The sequence below is a fragment of the Vicugna pacos genome, unplaced genomic scaffold, assembly GCF_048564905.1.
Source record: "Vicugna pacos unplaced genomic scaffold, VicPac4 scaffold_20, whole genome shotgun sequence".
Classification (NCBI taxonomy): Eukaryota; Metazoa; Chordata; class Mammalia; order Artiodactyla; family Camelidae; genus Vicugna; species Vicugna pacos.
Window position 1 is genome coordinate 76938916 of NW_027328741.1, and position 17270 is coordinate 76956185.

Below are 17270 nucleotides of genomic sequence, written 5' to 3' on the forward strand. Positions count from 1 at the left end.
AGTCTGTTTCCTAGTGCCAGTTTGAAGTGCCTGCCGTTTTCACTGTAAAACCGAGTTGGGGCTTGTACCTCCCCATATATATGTATGGAGTGGAGTTGGCAACCGAAAAGAAACTTTGTGTTCCCTTTAATCTAGGTGAAGGACGGCTTTCACACACACTTATCTCTCAGAACTGAGCATGTGGAAAGAAGTTCGTTCATCCAGCACAAAGGGAACGGGTTGCAGGAGGAACCCTGACTCTGGTTTCTCAGTCTGTTTCCTAGTGCCGGTTTGAAGTGCCTGCCGTTTTCACTGTAAAACCGAGTTGGAGCTTGTACCTCCCCATATATATGTATGGAGTGGAGTTGGCAACTGAAAAGAAACTTTGTGTTCCCTTCAAGCTAGGTGAAGAACGGCTTTCACACACACTTATCTCTCAGAACTGAGCATGTGGAGAGACGTTCGTTCATCCAGCACAAAGGGAACGGGTTGCAGGAGAAACCCTTACTCTGGTTTCTCAGTCTGTTTCCTAGTGCCGGTTTGAAGTGCCTGCCGTTTTCACTGTAAAACCGCGTTGGAGCTTGTACCTCCCCATATATATGTATGGAGTGGAGTTGGCAACTGAAAAGAAACTTTGTGTTCCCGTCAACCTAAGTGAAGGACGGCTTTCACACACACTTATCTCTCAGAACTGAGCATGTGTAGAGACGTTCGTTCATCCAGCAGAAAGGGAACGGGTTGCAGGAGGAACCCTTACTCTGGTTTCTCAGTCTGTTTCCTAGTGCCGGTTTGAAGTGCCTGCCGTTTTCACTGTAAAACCGAGTTGGAGCTTGTACCTCCCCATATGTATGTATGGAATGGCGTTGGCAACTGAAAAGAAACTTTGTGTTCCCTTCAAGCTAGGTGAAGGACGGCTTTCACACACAGTTATCTCTCAGAACTGAGCATGTGTAGAGACGTTCGTTCATCCAGCACCAAGGAACGGGTCGCAGGAGAAACCCTTACTCTGGTTTCTCAGTCTGTTTCGTAGTGCCGGGTTGAAATTCCTGCGGTTTGCACTGTAAAACCGAGTTGGAAATTATTCCTCCCCATATATATGTATGGACCATATACCGACACAAAAGAAGAGATAGTAGTAAAGATAAAGTGGCTGAAATCAATGTCCGGAAAACCTAGCTAATTTTCCTAAATGTCCCAACTTAACTAACCACAGGACTGCCGCATCAAGAATGGGGCAAATAGTACCTTGTGGATTTTTTTTTAATAAATAAATAATGATCCACTTCCTATCACCGGCAATTATGATAAGACTGATTATAAGTTCTTACAACATATAGTGTAGAAATCATAATTTCTACTTGATACAAACCACTTCTTCTATAAAATTTGAATCTTTTTTCTTCAGACGGTTTTGTGCCATTTGACCTAGTGATAAAATTTTCAACTGGCTTTTATTAAAAATATTCTCCATAGTGAGATTTTATTACATCAACTATTCCTTTATGGGAAACCCTTTTGCCTTGTCACTCTCTTTCATAATATTTCCTGTGGAAAATTGAATCCTTCATTCAGGAAAAGGCTGAGCAATATTTCTCATGGAAATCCGTCCTAAACTGCAACCCAAGAAAATGAAATTGACACTGAGCAGCCCGTGAAGCCGGCAGACACATGCAGTGCACTGTTGTGTTCCCGCCTCGAATTTCTGTAACCAGCAGGGAAATTTGTATCTCAAGAAATAGACATAAACAATTTTCAGGACCTGAGCACACAGTTTCCCTTTCAGGGTTTAGTGGGCTTCCATTTAATTCTATGAGAAATGTTTAAAACAACAGAACAGCTGAGATAGGTTTTAAAATAACTTTTATTTCTGTGAAAATAAAGCCAACTGACTGTTATCATTTTTACTTTATTTGATCTCACTCTCTTACTTTACCTTCCCAACCTCCTCCACAAAATGATGGTGAACATCCCCTCCTGGGTCAAAAATCTAAGTAGAAATTACCAATCACATTGAGGTGTGCTTTGTTGTTTTATTTTTCAAAACAACCAAATTTCATTCATATGATTTAATAATTAAGATCAGAAACAAAGTCTACTCAATAAATGGTAGACATTACATGTCGTCATAGCTGCTCATCAGGTTTGGCCCCACGTTACACACTTTTACATGGACATGTGCCATGTGCTGTCATGGGAAACGGTGAGTGGGGACAGGGCCTCTGCTCTCACAGGGCACACAGCCTGGTGGGGCAGGCGATGTTCAATCATTGCCCTTTTCTCTTTAATATACTTACAAATTATGGGAAATGCTATTTAAAAAGAACAAAATGAGTCAATGAAAGTGAAAAATACAAGGACAGTATTTAGGCTGAGGGAAGACAGGGAATCTCTTTGAAGATCTGACACTCCACTGAGACCCAAAGGACAACTCTGGCACTGAAGGTGAAGGGCAGGGACACACTGATAAAGGGCTGAAATCCAGAATATAACAAAATTTCTTTACACTCAACAAGAAGGATGAATAACCTGATTAAAAATTGAGCAAAATGCCTGAACACACACCTCATCAAAGAAGAAATCTGGATGCCAAAAAACCTTTGGAAAGATGCTCCACAGCACCTGTCATCAAGGGGATGCAGACTGAAACAGCGAGATACCACTGCACACCTGTCAGAACTGCCAAAATGCAGAACACTGATAGCACCGAATGCTGGTGAGGATGTGGAGCATCAGAAATTATAATGCATTGTTGGTAGGAATGAAAAATGGCCCAGGTACTTTGGAAGACGGTCTGGCAATTTTTTACAGAGCTAGACGTAATTCTAACATATGATCCGTCAACTGTGCTCCTTGGTGTTTACTCGATGAAATGGAAACTTATGTTCACACACAAATCTGCATACAGATGTTAATAGCAGCTTTATTCATACTCAACAGGATTCAGAAGCAACTAAGCTCTTCTTCAGTAGGTGAATGGATAAATAAACTGTGGTCCCGCCAGAAAATGGACTATTATTTGGTGCTAAAATGAAATGAGTTATCAAGGAATGGAAAGACATGGAGGAACCTTAAATGCATATTACCAAGTGAAAGAAGCCAATCTGGGAAGTTTCAGCAACTGTCTGATTCCAACTGTATGGTGTTCTGGGAAAGGGAAAAACACAGAGACTGAAAGATCAGTGGCTGCCAGAGGCTAGAGGGGAAAGAGCAATGAATGAGGTGCAGCACGGAGCATTTTAAGGTCACTAAGACAGACGACTCTGTATGATGCTGTGATGGTGGATACATGTCATTGTACATCTGTCCAAACCCACAGAGTGCACAACACAATGTGTAAATCCTAGTGTCAACTATGGGCTATGGGTGATGATGACATGTCAGTGTAGGTTCACCCATTGTCACAAATGTACACTCTGGTGCAGGTGTCAATATTGAGGAGGCTGTGGGGGCAAACTGCAGTTCATACACCCAATCCAGCCCCAGCCACCGCTGTTAATAAAGCTCTATGGGTGTGTGGACTATCTGGCTGTTCTGGCATCTAAACAGTAGAGCTGAGCAGCTGCACCAGAGATCAGGAGGTTTTCAGACCCTGAAATATTTACCCCCAAGCCCTTGAAAGGAAAAGTCTGCTGAGCCCTGTTCTAAATGAATCAAGATTCACCCTGATGAGGCAGGACAGCAGGGCCCAAACCAGGCATGGTTAATGGGGCTGAAGCAATGTTTTAGTTCCAACACATTTGCTGAAGTCCTGCAAGTCCAGTGACAGACTGTAGCCAGGAAGCGTCTGCAGGAGGAGTCGGGAGCAGGCCTTCCCGCCAGGCTCCGGGATGCCGGGGGCCGCGTGCCGCACGGGGGCCACCCGCTTGAAGAAGGTGGACTTGCAGTGGAAGCCGATCAACTCGTAGAGCTCGGAGAGGATGCTGCACGGCTGAATTTTCTCCTCAGAACGCTGAAGCACAGGGAGAAAAGCAACAAGCATCTGAATGAAACACGTAAGTGAAAAAAGACCCATAAAAATGGTTTTCCCTTAAAACAGAGACCCGATGACACAGGAAGGAAGAGGAAGGCTGACTTAGTGCACTGATGGGACCGGATGCAGAAACGCAGGGAAGCAGCACTGTGCAGACACTCCAGACCCCCTCTGGGCCCCACCTCTCCGCATTCCACCTGTCCCTTTACTAGAAAAGCCCGTATTCCCTGAAATAGAGGAATCTGCTACCTAAACATGGGACACAGAGAAGGGAAAGAGGAAGAGGAAGGGAAAGTAAAGGAACAACAGTTCATCTAGACCCTAGGGTCTGGGCGGGACTTTCACCAAACACACAACTTCTCAAAGCACAGAGCGCACAGGGAGAGGCTGACAGAGTGACTGCGACTTCTGCTCCTAAAGCACCCAGCTACCTGTCAGCACACGCTGCGCCCATTACTGAATCATTACAATCATCTCAGAAACAACTACTACCCCGGCTCACAGGCAAGGAAATCTGAAACTCGGGGAGGAATTATTATCATCCTGGACAAAGTCCCACAGCCCAGTAGTCTCAGAGCCTCCGGCAGACCCTGGGCTAAAATGCTCCTCATCACCACGGGCCCTGAGACTCAGGCTGAGGCCACGTCAGGTCTGCACGGGCCCAGAGCACAGTCTGTGGGACAGGGAATGCTCCCACTCGAAGTGCCAGGTCAAGGCCCTCAGGAACTTGTGTAATGAAACCATATCCCCAAACTCATTTCCAACCCACTGCCCTGTCCGGGAGGACTGCTCAGCACAACTGCTCTGTCACCTGTGCACAGGCTGAGCAAGGGGCCCAGACAGTGATGTGACATCCCAGTGGAAGTGGCTCGGAGACCACTTCATCACAGGACAGATTCTCCCGGCTTCCAACATTAACTCTCCATTCCATTTCCAACTGGAAAGTAAGTTTAGACTTGTTTTCCTCTCTTAGAAACAAAGAGAGCGGTAACATCAGAGGGAAACTCAAGACTGAGGAAGAGTCTCCTGGTCATTTGCAAGGATAGGCCGGGGAGGGAACAGAGACAGGGATCAGAAAGACCCGTGTTCCAGTCCAAAGTCTGCACGTCACTCGCTTTGACAGTTTCCTTTTTAATACAGGTGATAAAATCTAATTATGATTTTTGGGAAAACTAAATGAAATAACGTATTCCACTAGCATAGGTGTAAAATCCTCCATGAGTGTTCCAGAAATGGACGTGATCGTGGTTAGTTACTGTCTGCCAATTCTTGTGTTCTCAGCTCACATCACCCAACCAGAGATGTGCGAGAGAATGCCTCACCAGCCAGCAGCCTTCTCCAACTTGGAAACTTACAGTGTCCGAAGAGCAGGCAGTGTTGGATGCTTTGCGGCACTCTGGAGGTAGCACTCCAGTGATGACTTTAAAAAGCTGGGGAGAATTTAGGGGACCATACAGTTCAAATACAGAGTACTCATTCCATGTCTACAAATATTCATCTCTAGCCATGATGATTAAGAAAGGAAATACATATTCAAACATACATCATTTTCCCACATAAGTGCATCAAAACAATTTGGAAAGAGTGTAACTTTCTTCTCTAGATCACACAGCGGGGATTACAAGGTTTGTACTGACAGCCCTACTTGTAAATCATCTGCAAACGTAACTGGGTCCACTATCAGTCATCATAATTTGAAGGGAATGTTAGAAAAGAAAAAAGCCAAGCTAATACTCTCCAATCTTTTGTTTGGTTACGATGTCACAGAGGAGATGGACAGCTCAATAAAGAACCACTCTGCCGTGATCACGGAGCCGGGGAGCGGGATGTGCGGCAAGATGTATGACGCAGCCGCAACTGTGCCCATGATTCTAGGCAGGTACCCAAAGTCACCTTGACAAGGTGTGAAACGTTTATGCCCACGTCCTCATAACCTGACATGTATTAAGGAGAAATGGAAACTTATAAACGGCCAATACCCTTGGTGGATACACCGTCCAAAGAGCAAAGTCACAGTTTGACACCTGGCCATCCCGGTACCTTGGGATTCATTCTTGAAGAACCTTAAAAACCACTCCTCTGTCCTCAAGAAGTGCTGCCTACTAGTCCTATCTTTGGCTCATGGATACCACATGTTGAAGTGAACTTCAATGTCTGCACAGATTTGACTGTCTTTCTCCAGGTTCACTTGTCCATTCTGAAGAGGCCTGAGTTAAGTCCAAATTCCTTAAGATTAATTCCCTCCAGTGACAACTCAACGAGCCTGTAATTACAAGCCAACTGAACAGGACTGTCCTCAGCGAAAAATGTCACCAACCCTTCACTGCTTTCTTAAACTCCTCTCCTGGTTAATTGCAACATACTAACACCACCCTCCACCAAGTTCCCCAACTATGTCAAATAGAAAGTAAGGTCCATAAAAGAGGAGACAACTCCATAGTCACCTTTGAATTCCTAGCATAAAGTAATGTCAATAAATAGATCTATGATTATGGCTTCTTTCCTTTTAAACCTTTCTGGTTATTTAAATGAGACCATGGAAGGGAGCTGTTTGAGTCCAGTATCTTGATCCAGAAGACTCTGGAGGCCTTTTTCAGAATGGCTGTCCACTGATTCATTCAAAACACACCTTTTCTTTCCGGGAGGAGCTGTGATTTTCTGCCATGGGTTTGTGGTCACTCTCATGCCAGAACAGCTTTAAACTAAATCCTTACTTTGGATATGTTATTTTTTCCCGCTTCCAAAAAATTTTACTTTCCTTACTTCCTTGCCTTGAGGAATGCTTTTATTCTTTTCTTTCTAATTCAACCTTTTATAAAGCAGGATTCTCAGGATGTGCTTGGCCTTATATAAGAACAGCCATCCAACTCCCAGTGTGAGAGGCCACAGGCTCACCTCCTGCCCTCCTGCCAGGGCAACTGAAACTCAGTTCAGGAGCCAACCGGCACCCCAGGGCTTCTAAGGCTCACGTATCTCCCAGAATCCCTGCTTTCTGGTTTGTCTTGGCTTCTGAGAATTTCCCCTCACTTTCTTGACAATTAGCTGTGCAGCTTGAAAGATGAGGAAGGAAGGTTTTATTTCTTAATCAGAATTTAAAGGAACTTATGTAATGAAGCTTTTCACGAGTTTCTAGAACCCTCCATTGCTGAGACAGAAAACACACAAGATATTTTCTAAATTTAGCTATCATGTGCATTTTTTCTTTGCTTTTGTTTTGTTAACTGCTAATAGACATTTTTTAATTAAAAAAATAAAATAAGGTCCCAAATAAGATAGAAAATTGAAGGGGCAAACAAAATTAAAGAGCAAAGACAGAAAAATGATAAGTACTCTACAAAGTTAATAGAATAAATACACTATGGATCAGACCAGCAATTCTCAGTAACAGCTAATTGAAACCTGACCATGAGGTAAAACGTCTCTCCTGTCAGGAGATGACCAACAGAAAATAGAATTAAATCAACAACCTAAAATTCTAAGTCTGGCGAGGTATAGATGTCTACCAGCTAAGTGTGTCTTCTTCTGGAAAAGAGGGAGACTCACCAGCTCTTTTCTGTGGAGCCTGAGCCCAGGGGAGGACAGTGAAGTGTGTTCTGTAAGTAACCAATTAGCAAAGTGAGTGATGAATAAAGAGATGTGAGCTTTGATGAGAGATGATACTACTATTCACTTGTCCTGTAAAGTATGTCTTCGCGTTCAGAGATCAATATCTCAGCAGGAAAATGCACAGCCCGGGACCAGACCACTTCTGTGATTGTGACACTGCACTTAGATGTCTCAAGGGCACCTCCAACTCCACCTGCAAAGAGCTAACTTCACGGTGTTCCTCCCATAGCCATCCTGCCCAGGGCCCTTGGTCGGGGGCAAGGTCTCCCTGCCTCTCCCAGCTCAGGCCAATCACTCACAGATGTGACAAGACCCCTCCTTCAGGGGCAAATTTCCTCAGTCAACGAGATCCACCACCCACACCTGTCCTACCAGGTACTCACTGGCACTCCCTCAGCACTGACTCTGTGCTGGGGACCATGCTGCACACTGTGCACACGTTATCTCACTGGATCTACACAGCAGTCCTGGGAGTTCGGTACATCACTGCTTCTATTGATTAGATAAATTGTTTCACTTCCTTGGGTGTGTCATCCAAAGTGACACGGCTACTGAGCCACAAACCTGGGACTGAAAATCACTTGAAAATTGAACACTGCTACACCTCGCAGCCACCCTACTCTGACTCATCACATCACCTCCTGCCGAGCCTTCAAAATGTTTCTAAGCATTCTACAAGACAAAAGTGATCTACGAGAGCATCGCACTAGCCTACTTAAAATCTGTCAATGACGGTCCACTGCTCTTAGGAGAAAGCCCCACCGGGCCTGAGCACAGCCCAACGGCCCGGCATCCGCTTTCCCTGCGCGGCCGCGCCACCTCACCCACCACGCAGCTCTACACGTGCAGCGTCCAGGACAGGGATGCTGACTCCGTACAACCCGGGGCTCGTCTCACTCAAACAATGATCACCCTCTTCAGTGGTTACCTTCTTCAATACTGAATCTCAGAAAAATATTTTCTCTGGATGAATCAATATCTTTTTCCTTACAACTTCCCATCATTGATAATGAGCTCCCCCCAAAAGAGAGAAGACCTAATCCTCAGTCTCCTTATCTGTAAAGTGCAAATAACAGGGAAATATGAGAGGTTTTATTAGAAGTAATATTCATGTGAGGCTGAGGGACAATTCCCAACATACAGTAAGTACTCAATATGTGCTTACTTAATATTAATAAGAATAGATTACATTCCAGCAACCTTAAATCAATGCTTTATGGCTTTGTCTAAAAGACTACCGACAAACTGTTGGACGAACTGTTTTGAGCAGATCAGCACAAGTGTACTGGGCGAGGTAAGCGCTGACTCCAGTTACAGCTGCAACCAACCAGCACTACGGGGCGGGAGCAGTTTGCTCAAACTCTTACATGTTGCTTGAGCATTTAGTTGTAGTTATTGAATAAAGACAGGTATTATTTACTCAAAGCTCCTGAAACATAAATCTTCAAAGATTGATGCAAATTATGTTTCAAGTACAACACTCTCACTAGAAATTACTTGAAAATTATAGTCTTAGCTCCTCCGCACATCAAAACAGCATTTTCCTAATGTATCTGACTATGTACTCTGAAAGGATTGTTTAAAAGAAATTAAGATGAAGCCATCCTGAATAAGATCTCAGTATCATCTACACAAACCCCACCCAAAGGTCTCATTTCTCACTTGCACATAGGTGTTCAGATGGCTTAAGCTGGGTCTTGGTTTCTTATGACACGGGGGTGGGAAGAATTGTGGATAGATCAATGTAGCAAATATAAACCTAGTGTATTTGCTATGTAGGAATCCTAGAAATAAATAAATTGATATATATAGTCCCACCCTTATGAAGCTAAGCCGTTCCATTTACAACTGCATAAAAAATAAAATGAGAGATACATTTAACAAAAGTTTACAAGATTTGTACATTGAATATTTTGAAGTATCACCAAAAAAAATTTAAAATATCTTCATATATGGAAGGCATCCCATGATCATGCAATGGTAGAAAATATTGTTAAAAATGTTAAGACTTCCCAAAGTAATCTACATATTTAATGGAATCCCTATCAAAATTCCAGCTGACTTCTTTGCAAAAATTGAAAAACTGATCCCAAAATTCATATTGAAAGCAAGGGACCCAGGTCAGCCAAAACAATCTTGAAAAAGAAGAGCAAATTTGGAGGACTCACTCAAAGGTTACAGCAAATCTATAGCACTCAAGTCATTATGCTTCTGTCATAAGTTTGGATGCAGAAATCTATGAGACACAATAAAAAATCCTGGGGGGAAACTTACATTTACAGTCAGTTTTCCAGAAATGTGCCAACAACACTCCATTGAAAGTATAGTCTATCCAACAAATGGAGCAGAGACACCTGGGTATCTGAAGGCAAAAGAATGAATCTGGAATCTGGACCCCGTATTTTATATAACAAATATTAATTCAAAATGGATCACAGACAGAAACGTAAAAACTAAATATATGAACTTTCTAAAAGAAGACATAGTATGAATCTTTGTGGTCATAGGATAGGCTATGGCTTCCTAGATACAATACCAAGAGCACAAGTGATAAAACAAAATAGATAAAATGGACTTCATCAAATTAAAATCATTTGTTACAAAGGACAACATCAAGAGTGTGAAATGAAAGGGGAAAGGGGTAGCTCAAATGATAGAGTGCGTGCTAAGGAAGAAAAACAAAATGAATAAATCTAATTACCTCCCCTAGAAAGAAATTGTTTTAATGTTTAAAAAAATTAAAGTGAAATGACAATCTGCAGAATAGGAGAAAAATCTTGCAAAGCATATATCTAATAAGAGACTAGTATCCAGGACATAAAACAAATGCTTACAACTGAACAATACAAAGAAAATCGACCCAATTTTTTAATTTGCCAAGGATTTAAATAGATACACAATTGGCCAATAAGCATCTGAAAAGATGGTCAGCATCACTAGCGAAATCAAAATCAAAATGAGATCTCATTTTAAACTCACTAGGATGGTTATAATCAAAACATGGACAATAACAAGTGTCAGTCAGGAGGCAGAGAAATGGATACCCTCAATATGCTGCCGTTGGAAAGGGGCAATGGTGCAGCTTCTTTGGAAGAGCCCGATGTTTCCTCAAAAGGTTAGAGTTATGTGGCTGAGCAATTCCACTCCTACATGTAGAGTCATCCTTCAGTGTCCTCGGGGGGTTGGTTTCAGGAACCCCCCACCCTGGATACCATAATCCAAGGATGATCAAGTCCCTTTGCAATCAGCCATCTGGATCCATGAAGTGGAAACTACAGATATGGTGGGCCAACTGTACAGCCAACAGAATGGAAATGTATTCTCACAAAAACTTGCACATCAATATTCATAGCAGTATCATTCAGAGTAGCTAAAAGTCACTAAAAATATCCATCCATCAATGAATGGATAAACAAAATTACCAAGAATAGTCCCACAAACTTTTGGTAATTGAATCTTTGACAAAGGAGGTGAGAACATACAATGGAGCAAAGACAGCCTCTTCAGCAAATGGTGCAGGGAAAACTGCACGGCTGCATGTAAATCAATGAAGTTAGACTACCCCCTCACAACATACAAAAAAATGAATTCAAAATGGCTTAAAGACTTAAAATTGTAGACAAGACACTATAAACCTCTTAGAAGAAGACATAGGCAAAACATCTGACATATATCTCAACAATATTTTCCAAGAGCAGTCTACTCAAGCAATAGAAATACAAGCAAAAATATACAAGTGGGTTCTAATTAAACTTACAAGCTTTTGCACAGAAAAGAAAACAAAAATTAAAGCAAAAAGACAACCTATGGAGTGGGAGAAAATAGTTGCATTAAATGAAAGTGACAAGGGCTTAATTCCCAGAATATGTAAACAGCTTTTACACTTGATAAAAAAGAAAAACAAACAATTCAATCCAAAAATGGGCAGAAGACCTAAAGAAACATTTCTCCAATGAAGACATACAAATGGCCAATAGGCACATGAAAAAATGCTCAATATCATTATCAGAGAAATGCAAATCAAAACTGCAAACAAGTATCACCTTTCACCAGTCAGAATAGCCACCATTCAGAAGTTCATAGACACTAAATGCTGGAGAGGCTGTGGAGAATTGGGAACACTCCTACACTGTGGTGGGAATGCAGTTTGGTGGAGCCATTGTGGAAAACTGTATAGAGGTTCCTCAAAAGACAAAACCTTGGGGGCCCAGATGACACAGCAATCCCACTCCAGGGCATATATCCGTAAGGAAACGTAATTCAAAAAGACACTTTCACCCCAATGTTCACAGCAGCATTATTTACAATATCAAGACATGGAAACAACCTAAATGTCCACTGACAGATGACTGGATAAAGAGGTTGTAGTATATATGTCCAATAGACTACTATTCAGCAATAAAATAATAATAAAATAATGCCATTTGCAGCAATATGAATGGACCAGGAGAATGACATTCTAAGTGAAATAAGCCAGAAAGAGAAAGAAAAATACCATATGAGATCGCTCACATGTGGAATCTAAAACAAAAAAAAAAAAAAACAAAAAAAAGGAACAAAAAGATAAACTTATCTACAGAACAGAAACAGACACAGAGACATAGAAACCAAACTATGGTTACCAGAGGGGAGAGGGTGTGGAATGAATAAATTGGGAGTTCAAGATTTGCAGATGCTGAGTATGTATACAATAAACAGCAAGTATATACTGTATAGCACAGGAGAATATATTTAATAACTTATAGTAACTTATGTTTAAAAAGAATATGAAAATGAATGCAGGTATGTTCCTATTTAACTGAAGTTTTGTGCTGTACACAAGAAACTGACGCAACACTATAAACTGACTAGACTTCAATGAAAATATTTTTAAATAGAACAAAAACGAAAAAAAAAGGAAAAGGATATTATCAAACAAAAAGAATAATGTACTGATTCAGGCTACAATATGAATGAACTTTGAAAATTTATGCTAAAATAAGCCCGTCACAAAAGGGCAAATAGTGCCCTTTAGGGTGAACTGTATCTAAGCATTTATTGTACTACTCCTGTAAATTTTCCGGAGTTTTGAAGTCTATCAATATCAAAATAAAATGTATTATTCATTAAAAACTTAAAACCCTTCCTCACAGGAGGGCTTTAATTATTAAATGCAGAAAAGCATGTAAAACTCTTGGAACAACAATTTTCACGTCCACACACAGTCACTGCTGTCACTGCCACTCAGAGTGTGGTGCCAGCGCTGATGAGAGCTGCCTCCACTCGCTCCCCTGCAGACAGGAGTGAAAGCCTGAGCTTTGACAGGCAGGGTTTGCGTGAACCTGGGTCAGCCACAGCCACGTCCCAGACTCTGCGTTACCCAACTTTCTTATACAAACTGCAACATGTAATGTAAACACTCTAGAGGGATGTATCTTACAACACAGGGAATACAGACAATGTTTTAGAGTAACTATAAATGGAGCATCTATTGTACACCTGAAACATATATTTTAAATCAGCTATGTCTTTATAAAAAATTAAAAAATAATTTAAAAATGTTATCCCTTTAATATTCAATTTGGTTTTTAATTAACTACTAAACAGCTTAGAATATATAAAAGCATTTAAGTGTGATGTTTGTTTACATATTTATTTACTTCAGCCTCCTGCTAAAAGAGAAATTAAACAATTTTTTAAACACAGCTTAACAACCATAACAACAAAAAGGCAAAACTGAGAGTGAAGAGAAAATGGAGATTCAATACTTAAATGAAACCAGGGGGAGGTAAACTCATAAAAATGGATTCCATGAAGTCAGGGCAAGTGTTAAAGGCCGACTAGAAATTCAGCTGTAAGATTCTTGGCAGCTAAAGCAAAAAGAAAAAGATGATGGGGCAGGTGGTAGAGCGTGTGCTTAGTGTGCACAGGGTCCTGGGTTCAAGCCCCAGGGCCTCCACTAACAGATAAATATACCTAATTACCTACCCCCCAAAAGAGCCCCAAAGAAAAGAAAGAGAAATTTCTTTCCAAAAAAATCCTGATATTAAATTTGGATTAAATACTTTAAAAATAAAAGGAAAATAGAAAAGATGAGTGACACTGTGAACAAAAACCCCAGCTGGGCTAACAAGCTAAGTCACAAATCTAAGTGTGATAAGTGTCGGTTTACTGATCTAAGTTTTGCTGGGCTAACTCGTAAATCTGAAGTTCAGTGTCAGTTTACTGGGCTAACAAGCTAACTCGTAAATCCAAGGTCAACAATTGTCAGTAACGGGATCTGTTCCAAATTGATAAGCTTCAGTGTACTGATTCCTTGCTTTTTGTTGTTTGAGCCTTATTGGCTAAAAGCCCCATACTTGTAATTAACCCTATAAAACCTCATGTGCACGTCTTGGATGTGCTCAGGGCTTGGGAACAGAAGCCCCTCTGAGCCCGCTGGCATAATAAATCTCAGTACTCCCACCCTCTGAGTGCTGCTTATTTCTTGGCTGGCCTGTTGTTTCCGTAACAACACAAGCGATAATGCCCGTGAGATAAATCTGCGATGGCTGCTGGCAGGTCCCCATGTCTCATGTGGGAAAATCTGAAACATATTTCTCACCACTCAGAGTCATCCTCAGCCCACCCCACATCTCCCGCTGTTAAATGCAGGAACACACGCAGGGTCCGGCCTTTGCTCTCTCTGTGTCATCACAGTGAGACAGGATGGAAGGGGGCAGAGCAAGCCATTCAAGAAAGACCACAGCAATTAACATCAAAATGGTGAAGAATTCAACCCCCAATAGGTCTTGAGGCTCAGGATGAAGAGATTTAACTTCTAGTAGATCCTGAGCTTCATTATACACCCATTGTAATAGTAACATGGTGAATAACACGGCCCCAGGCACCATGGCAGTCACAAGGCTAGCCACAAAAGGTCAAAGGGTGGAAAATGGCCAACTCCCTGGAATCCCAGCCCCTTGCCCTAAGGCTGGTCCTTCTACTTATTAGCATATGAAACCACGAAGCCCAAGAAAAGGAGCAACACAGAGCCACATCCCAGGAACCCCTCTCTCTACCTCTTCAGAGAAGGCCCACACTATTTCTGTGGAGTGTGTGCCTACTTTTAATCTGAGCATCAAACCCCCATACTTCGTGACGTTTCTCATGCCTGTCAATGTATCTCTCTGAATAAATCTACCTTTACTCAACACTGGCTTGTTCTTGAATTCTTTACTGCATGAAGCCAAGGAACAAAATCTGGTGGGGCACATCCCAGGGGCTCAACGGAAGCCTGGGACACAGCCCTTCTCATGCCCCACATATTTTTTCTTGTATCAACAGGACTGGGATGTGAAGTGAGGTCTGAGACCCCAGCTAAGGGACAGAAGCAGCCTCCAGGTCTCCAATTGGTGGGCAGCCTCTCCCCCATCAGGGGCCATGGGGTCTGCCTGGTTCTCTGTGTTTTTTTGTTGTGCTGACTCCCCAGTCAGAGAGATTTCTCCTTAGGCCTGGCTCCACAAAACCCTTCTCTCCAAAATACAAGCACATCATGTCACAATCCTCTTGTTCAACCATGAATTGTTCAGCCAACTTTTTCCTTCCCCAGTTAAGTACCTAAATGTCCTCCCTGCCATCCCACCACTTCTTTCTTTTTGAGAACTCTGCACTCCCCACACACCATCCTGAACGCAGGTGCCTTGCTGGCTGGGACCAAGATGTTTCAGTCTCAAACATCCTGAGTCCTTTCTCTTTCCACTTTCTAACTTAAAAAGGCCTTCCTGTGTCTCCCACCGCTCTGATTCTGAACGTCAAAAAATGCTCAGGTTACATTCACTCTGTGAATACCTCCCAGGTTTTGGCTAGGTTTCCTTCCCAAGATCTTCATTAAGGAGCTGCATCAAGAAGTTTAAAGGGGCTATTCTTACATTTGAGTGGAGGAGCCTGCAAGAAATTTAAATGGCTTTGAAGAGAGAGTTAACCAGGGACAGAGAGGTCGCAGGTCCTAGTCAACAGTGTCATGAGGCAAAATGTTCTTCAAAGGCTCAGAGTGGCTTCTGAACACGGAGTCGGCAGGGAGGAGGTGACAGGCAGTGAGTGGGGTGAGAGACACAGGGTACGGTCCCCCAGCAGGGGAAGAATTGGTTATTTTCTAGTTTTCCAATTTCTTACTACCTTTTTCTCTTATTGCCACATACCATTTCCTACGAATTAAGCATATCAATGTCAGTCATTTGGGCCACTTGGGAGAAGCTGCACGATGCCATTCACAGGGCTGGGACATGACAGCCACACCAGTCTAGGTTGAAAGACCAGTGGGGGTATTTCCATGGTAATCACGGGCATGCAGCAAACTCCCCAGCTTCAATGACCTCCTCTCAAAGTTGGCTCCAATAAAACTACGAAGCAAAATGCGTGATGATTCTGGCCAACATCTGTTTATTAGTTAAGTGCCTGTGACACCTGCCACTTAATAGGGAATGAGTACGATCAACGAGGCCCTGTCTACCTGGCCACACGCGCCCTGCCTTCCTGCCTTGGTGCAGCAGCACAGCTTGTTTAGCTGAGATGAGCGCCCCCAGAACAGCCCCGACGGGAAAGCTCCCAGCTCTGCACGGCCAGACGTGTTCCTTTCCTTCTCAGAGCTGATCACAATTTGCTGTCGTCTGTTTTTATGTTTATCCCTTTTGTAACTGCCTCTACTCCGGAGATTTTGCTCAAGCAGCACAGGACCAGGTGTGTCTTGTGGCCTGCCGGATATTCTGGGCTGGGAATCAGCCGAGCCCACATCTGGCTCTGGTGCTGAACGGAGAGAGCAGAAGGCCCAGGAGCCCATGCTGAACCGAGGCCCCTGCACACAAAATTATGGTCTGACTTTGGGCAAATTACACAGTCTTTTTTACCCTGAGATTCCTCATCTGTCCATAAAAATAACTGCCCATGGCACACAGAGTTACAAGTATTAAAGGAAATCACCAAATTCACAAACTAGCCAAGGGGCTACCAGTGCATCCTAAACAGACACATGCTGCCTTTAAGGCTCTGACACACACCAAGCGTGGTGGTCGAACAAAGTGTACACTGCTAAGTGTCAGTGTGTTAAGTGCTTCATGTGTGCTATAATAATCTTCAGAACTTACAACAAGCCCAGGAAGTAACGAATATTATCATGCCCATTTCACAGACTCACCATCAGTTTAAGAGAGGTTACATTCAAGTCCAAGGCGCTATGGTGAGTAAATGGCGATTTCAACCTGAATATGGGCCCAGGCCTGGGCTCCATCTCTGTCCCATCCACCTGACCACTGCCTATGAATTCCACCTGTCCAATACCCAAGTTGAAGCCAGCCAGCTCTTAAATGTAATGTGTGTCACCGTTTGTCAATGTTGGTTCATTACCATAAACAGTTCTCAGAAAGCACTTCAGAAAGGAAAGTTGGACTCACATACCTGCCCACAAAGAAGAAGAATTCTGCCTTGCCTTCTCCTGTAACGTGCAGAAACCCTTCCCATTCACCACTGAATCCTTTTGTATGCTTCCTCCGTGTTCATGTTTACACATGGCTTATTAAAGTAGAAGTTACCTGCAGTAATTCCATCTCGGTTCCATTCCAAGCTTCCAGATTATCCATAATCAGGGTAATACCATAATTTTCTGTGAATGAAAACACTACAAATTGAATGAAAATATTGCAACCATGTCACTAAACAAAGAATGCTGAAAACAAGTCATCAGCGGCTGCCGCCACCCCCC

The 17270-nt window shown here is 42.6% G+C and overlaps 1 protein-coding gene and 1 long non-coding RNA gene across 6 annotated transcripts in view; one reads left to right on the forward strand and one right to left on the reverse strand.

Annotated features, from left to right (window-relative positions):
* LOC140694031 (uncharacterized) overlaps positions 1-17270 on the forward strand; it is a 540346-nt gene that overhangs the window by 241582 nt on the left and 281494 nt on the right. The gene's annotated exons all lie outside the window — the stretch shown is intronic.
* The window catches only part of LOC140694026 (trafficking protein particle complex subunit 9-like), a 68334-nt gene continuing 54465 nt past the window's right edge, over positions 3402-17270 (reverse strand). Inside the window, exons 2-3 of one of the 5 annotated variants that reach the window (XM_072957518.1) lie at positions 17101-17171; positions 3402-3928 (exon numbers count right to left, since the gene is read on the reverse strand). In XM_072957518.1, coding sequence (XP_072813619.1) covers positions 3680-3928; positions 17101-17148 — 297 coding nt within the window. In that variant the 5' untranslated portion in view covers positions 17149-17171 and the 3' untranslated portion in view covers positions 3402-3679. The remainder of the gene's footprint in view (positions 3929-17100; positions 17172-17270) is intronic. The other 4 variants (XM_072957519.1, XR_012069768.1, XR_012069766.1 and 1 more) reach the window with 4 other exon arrangements.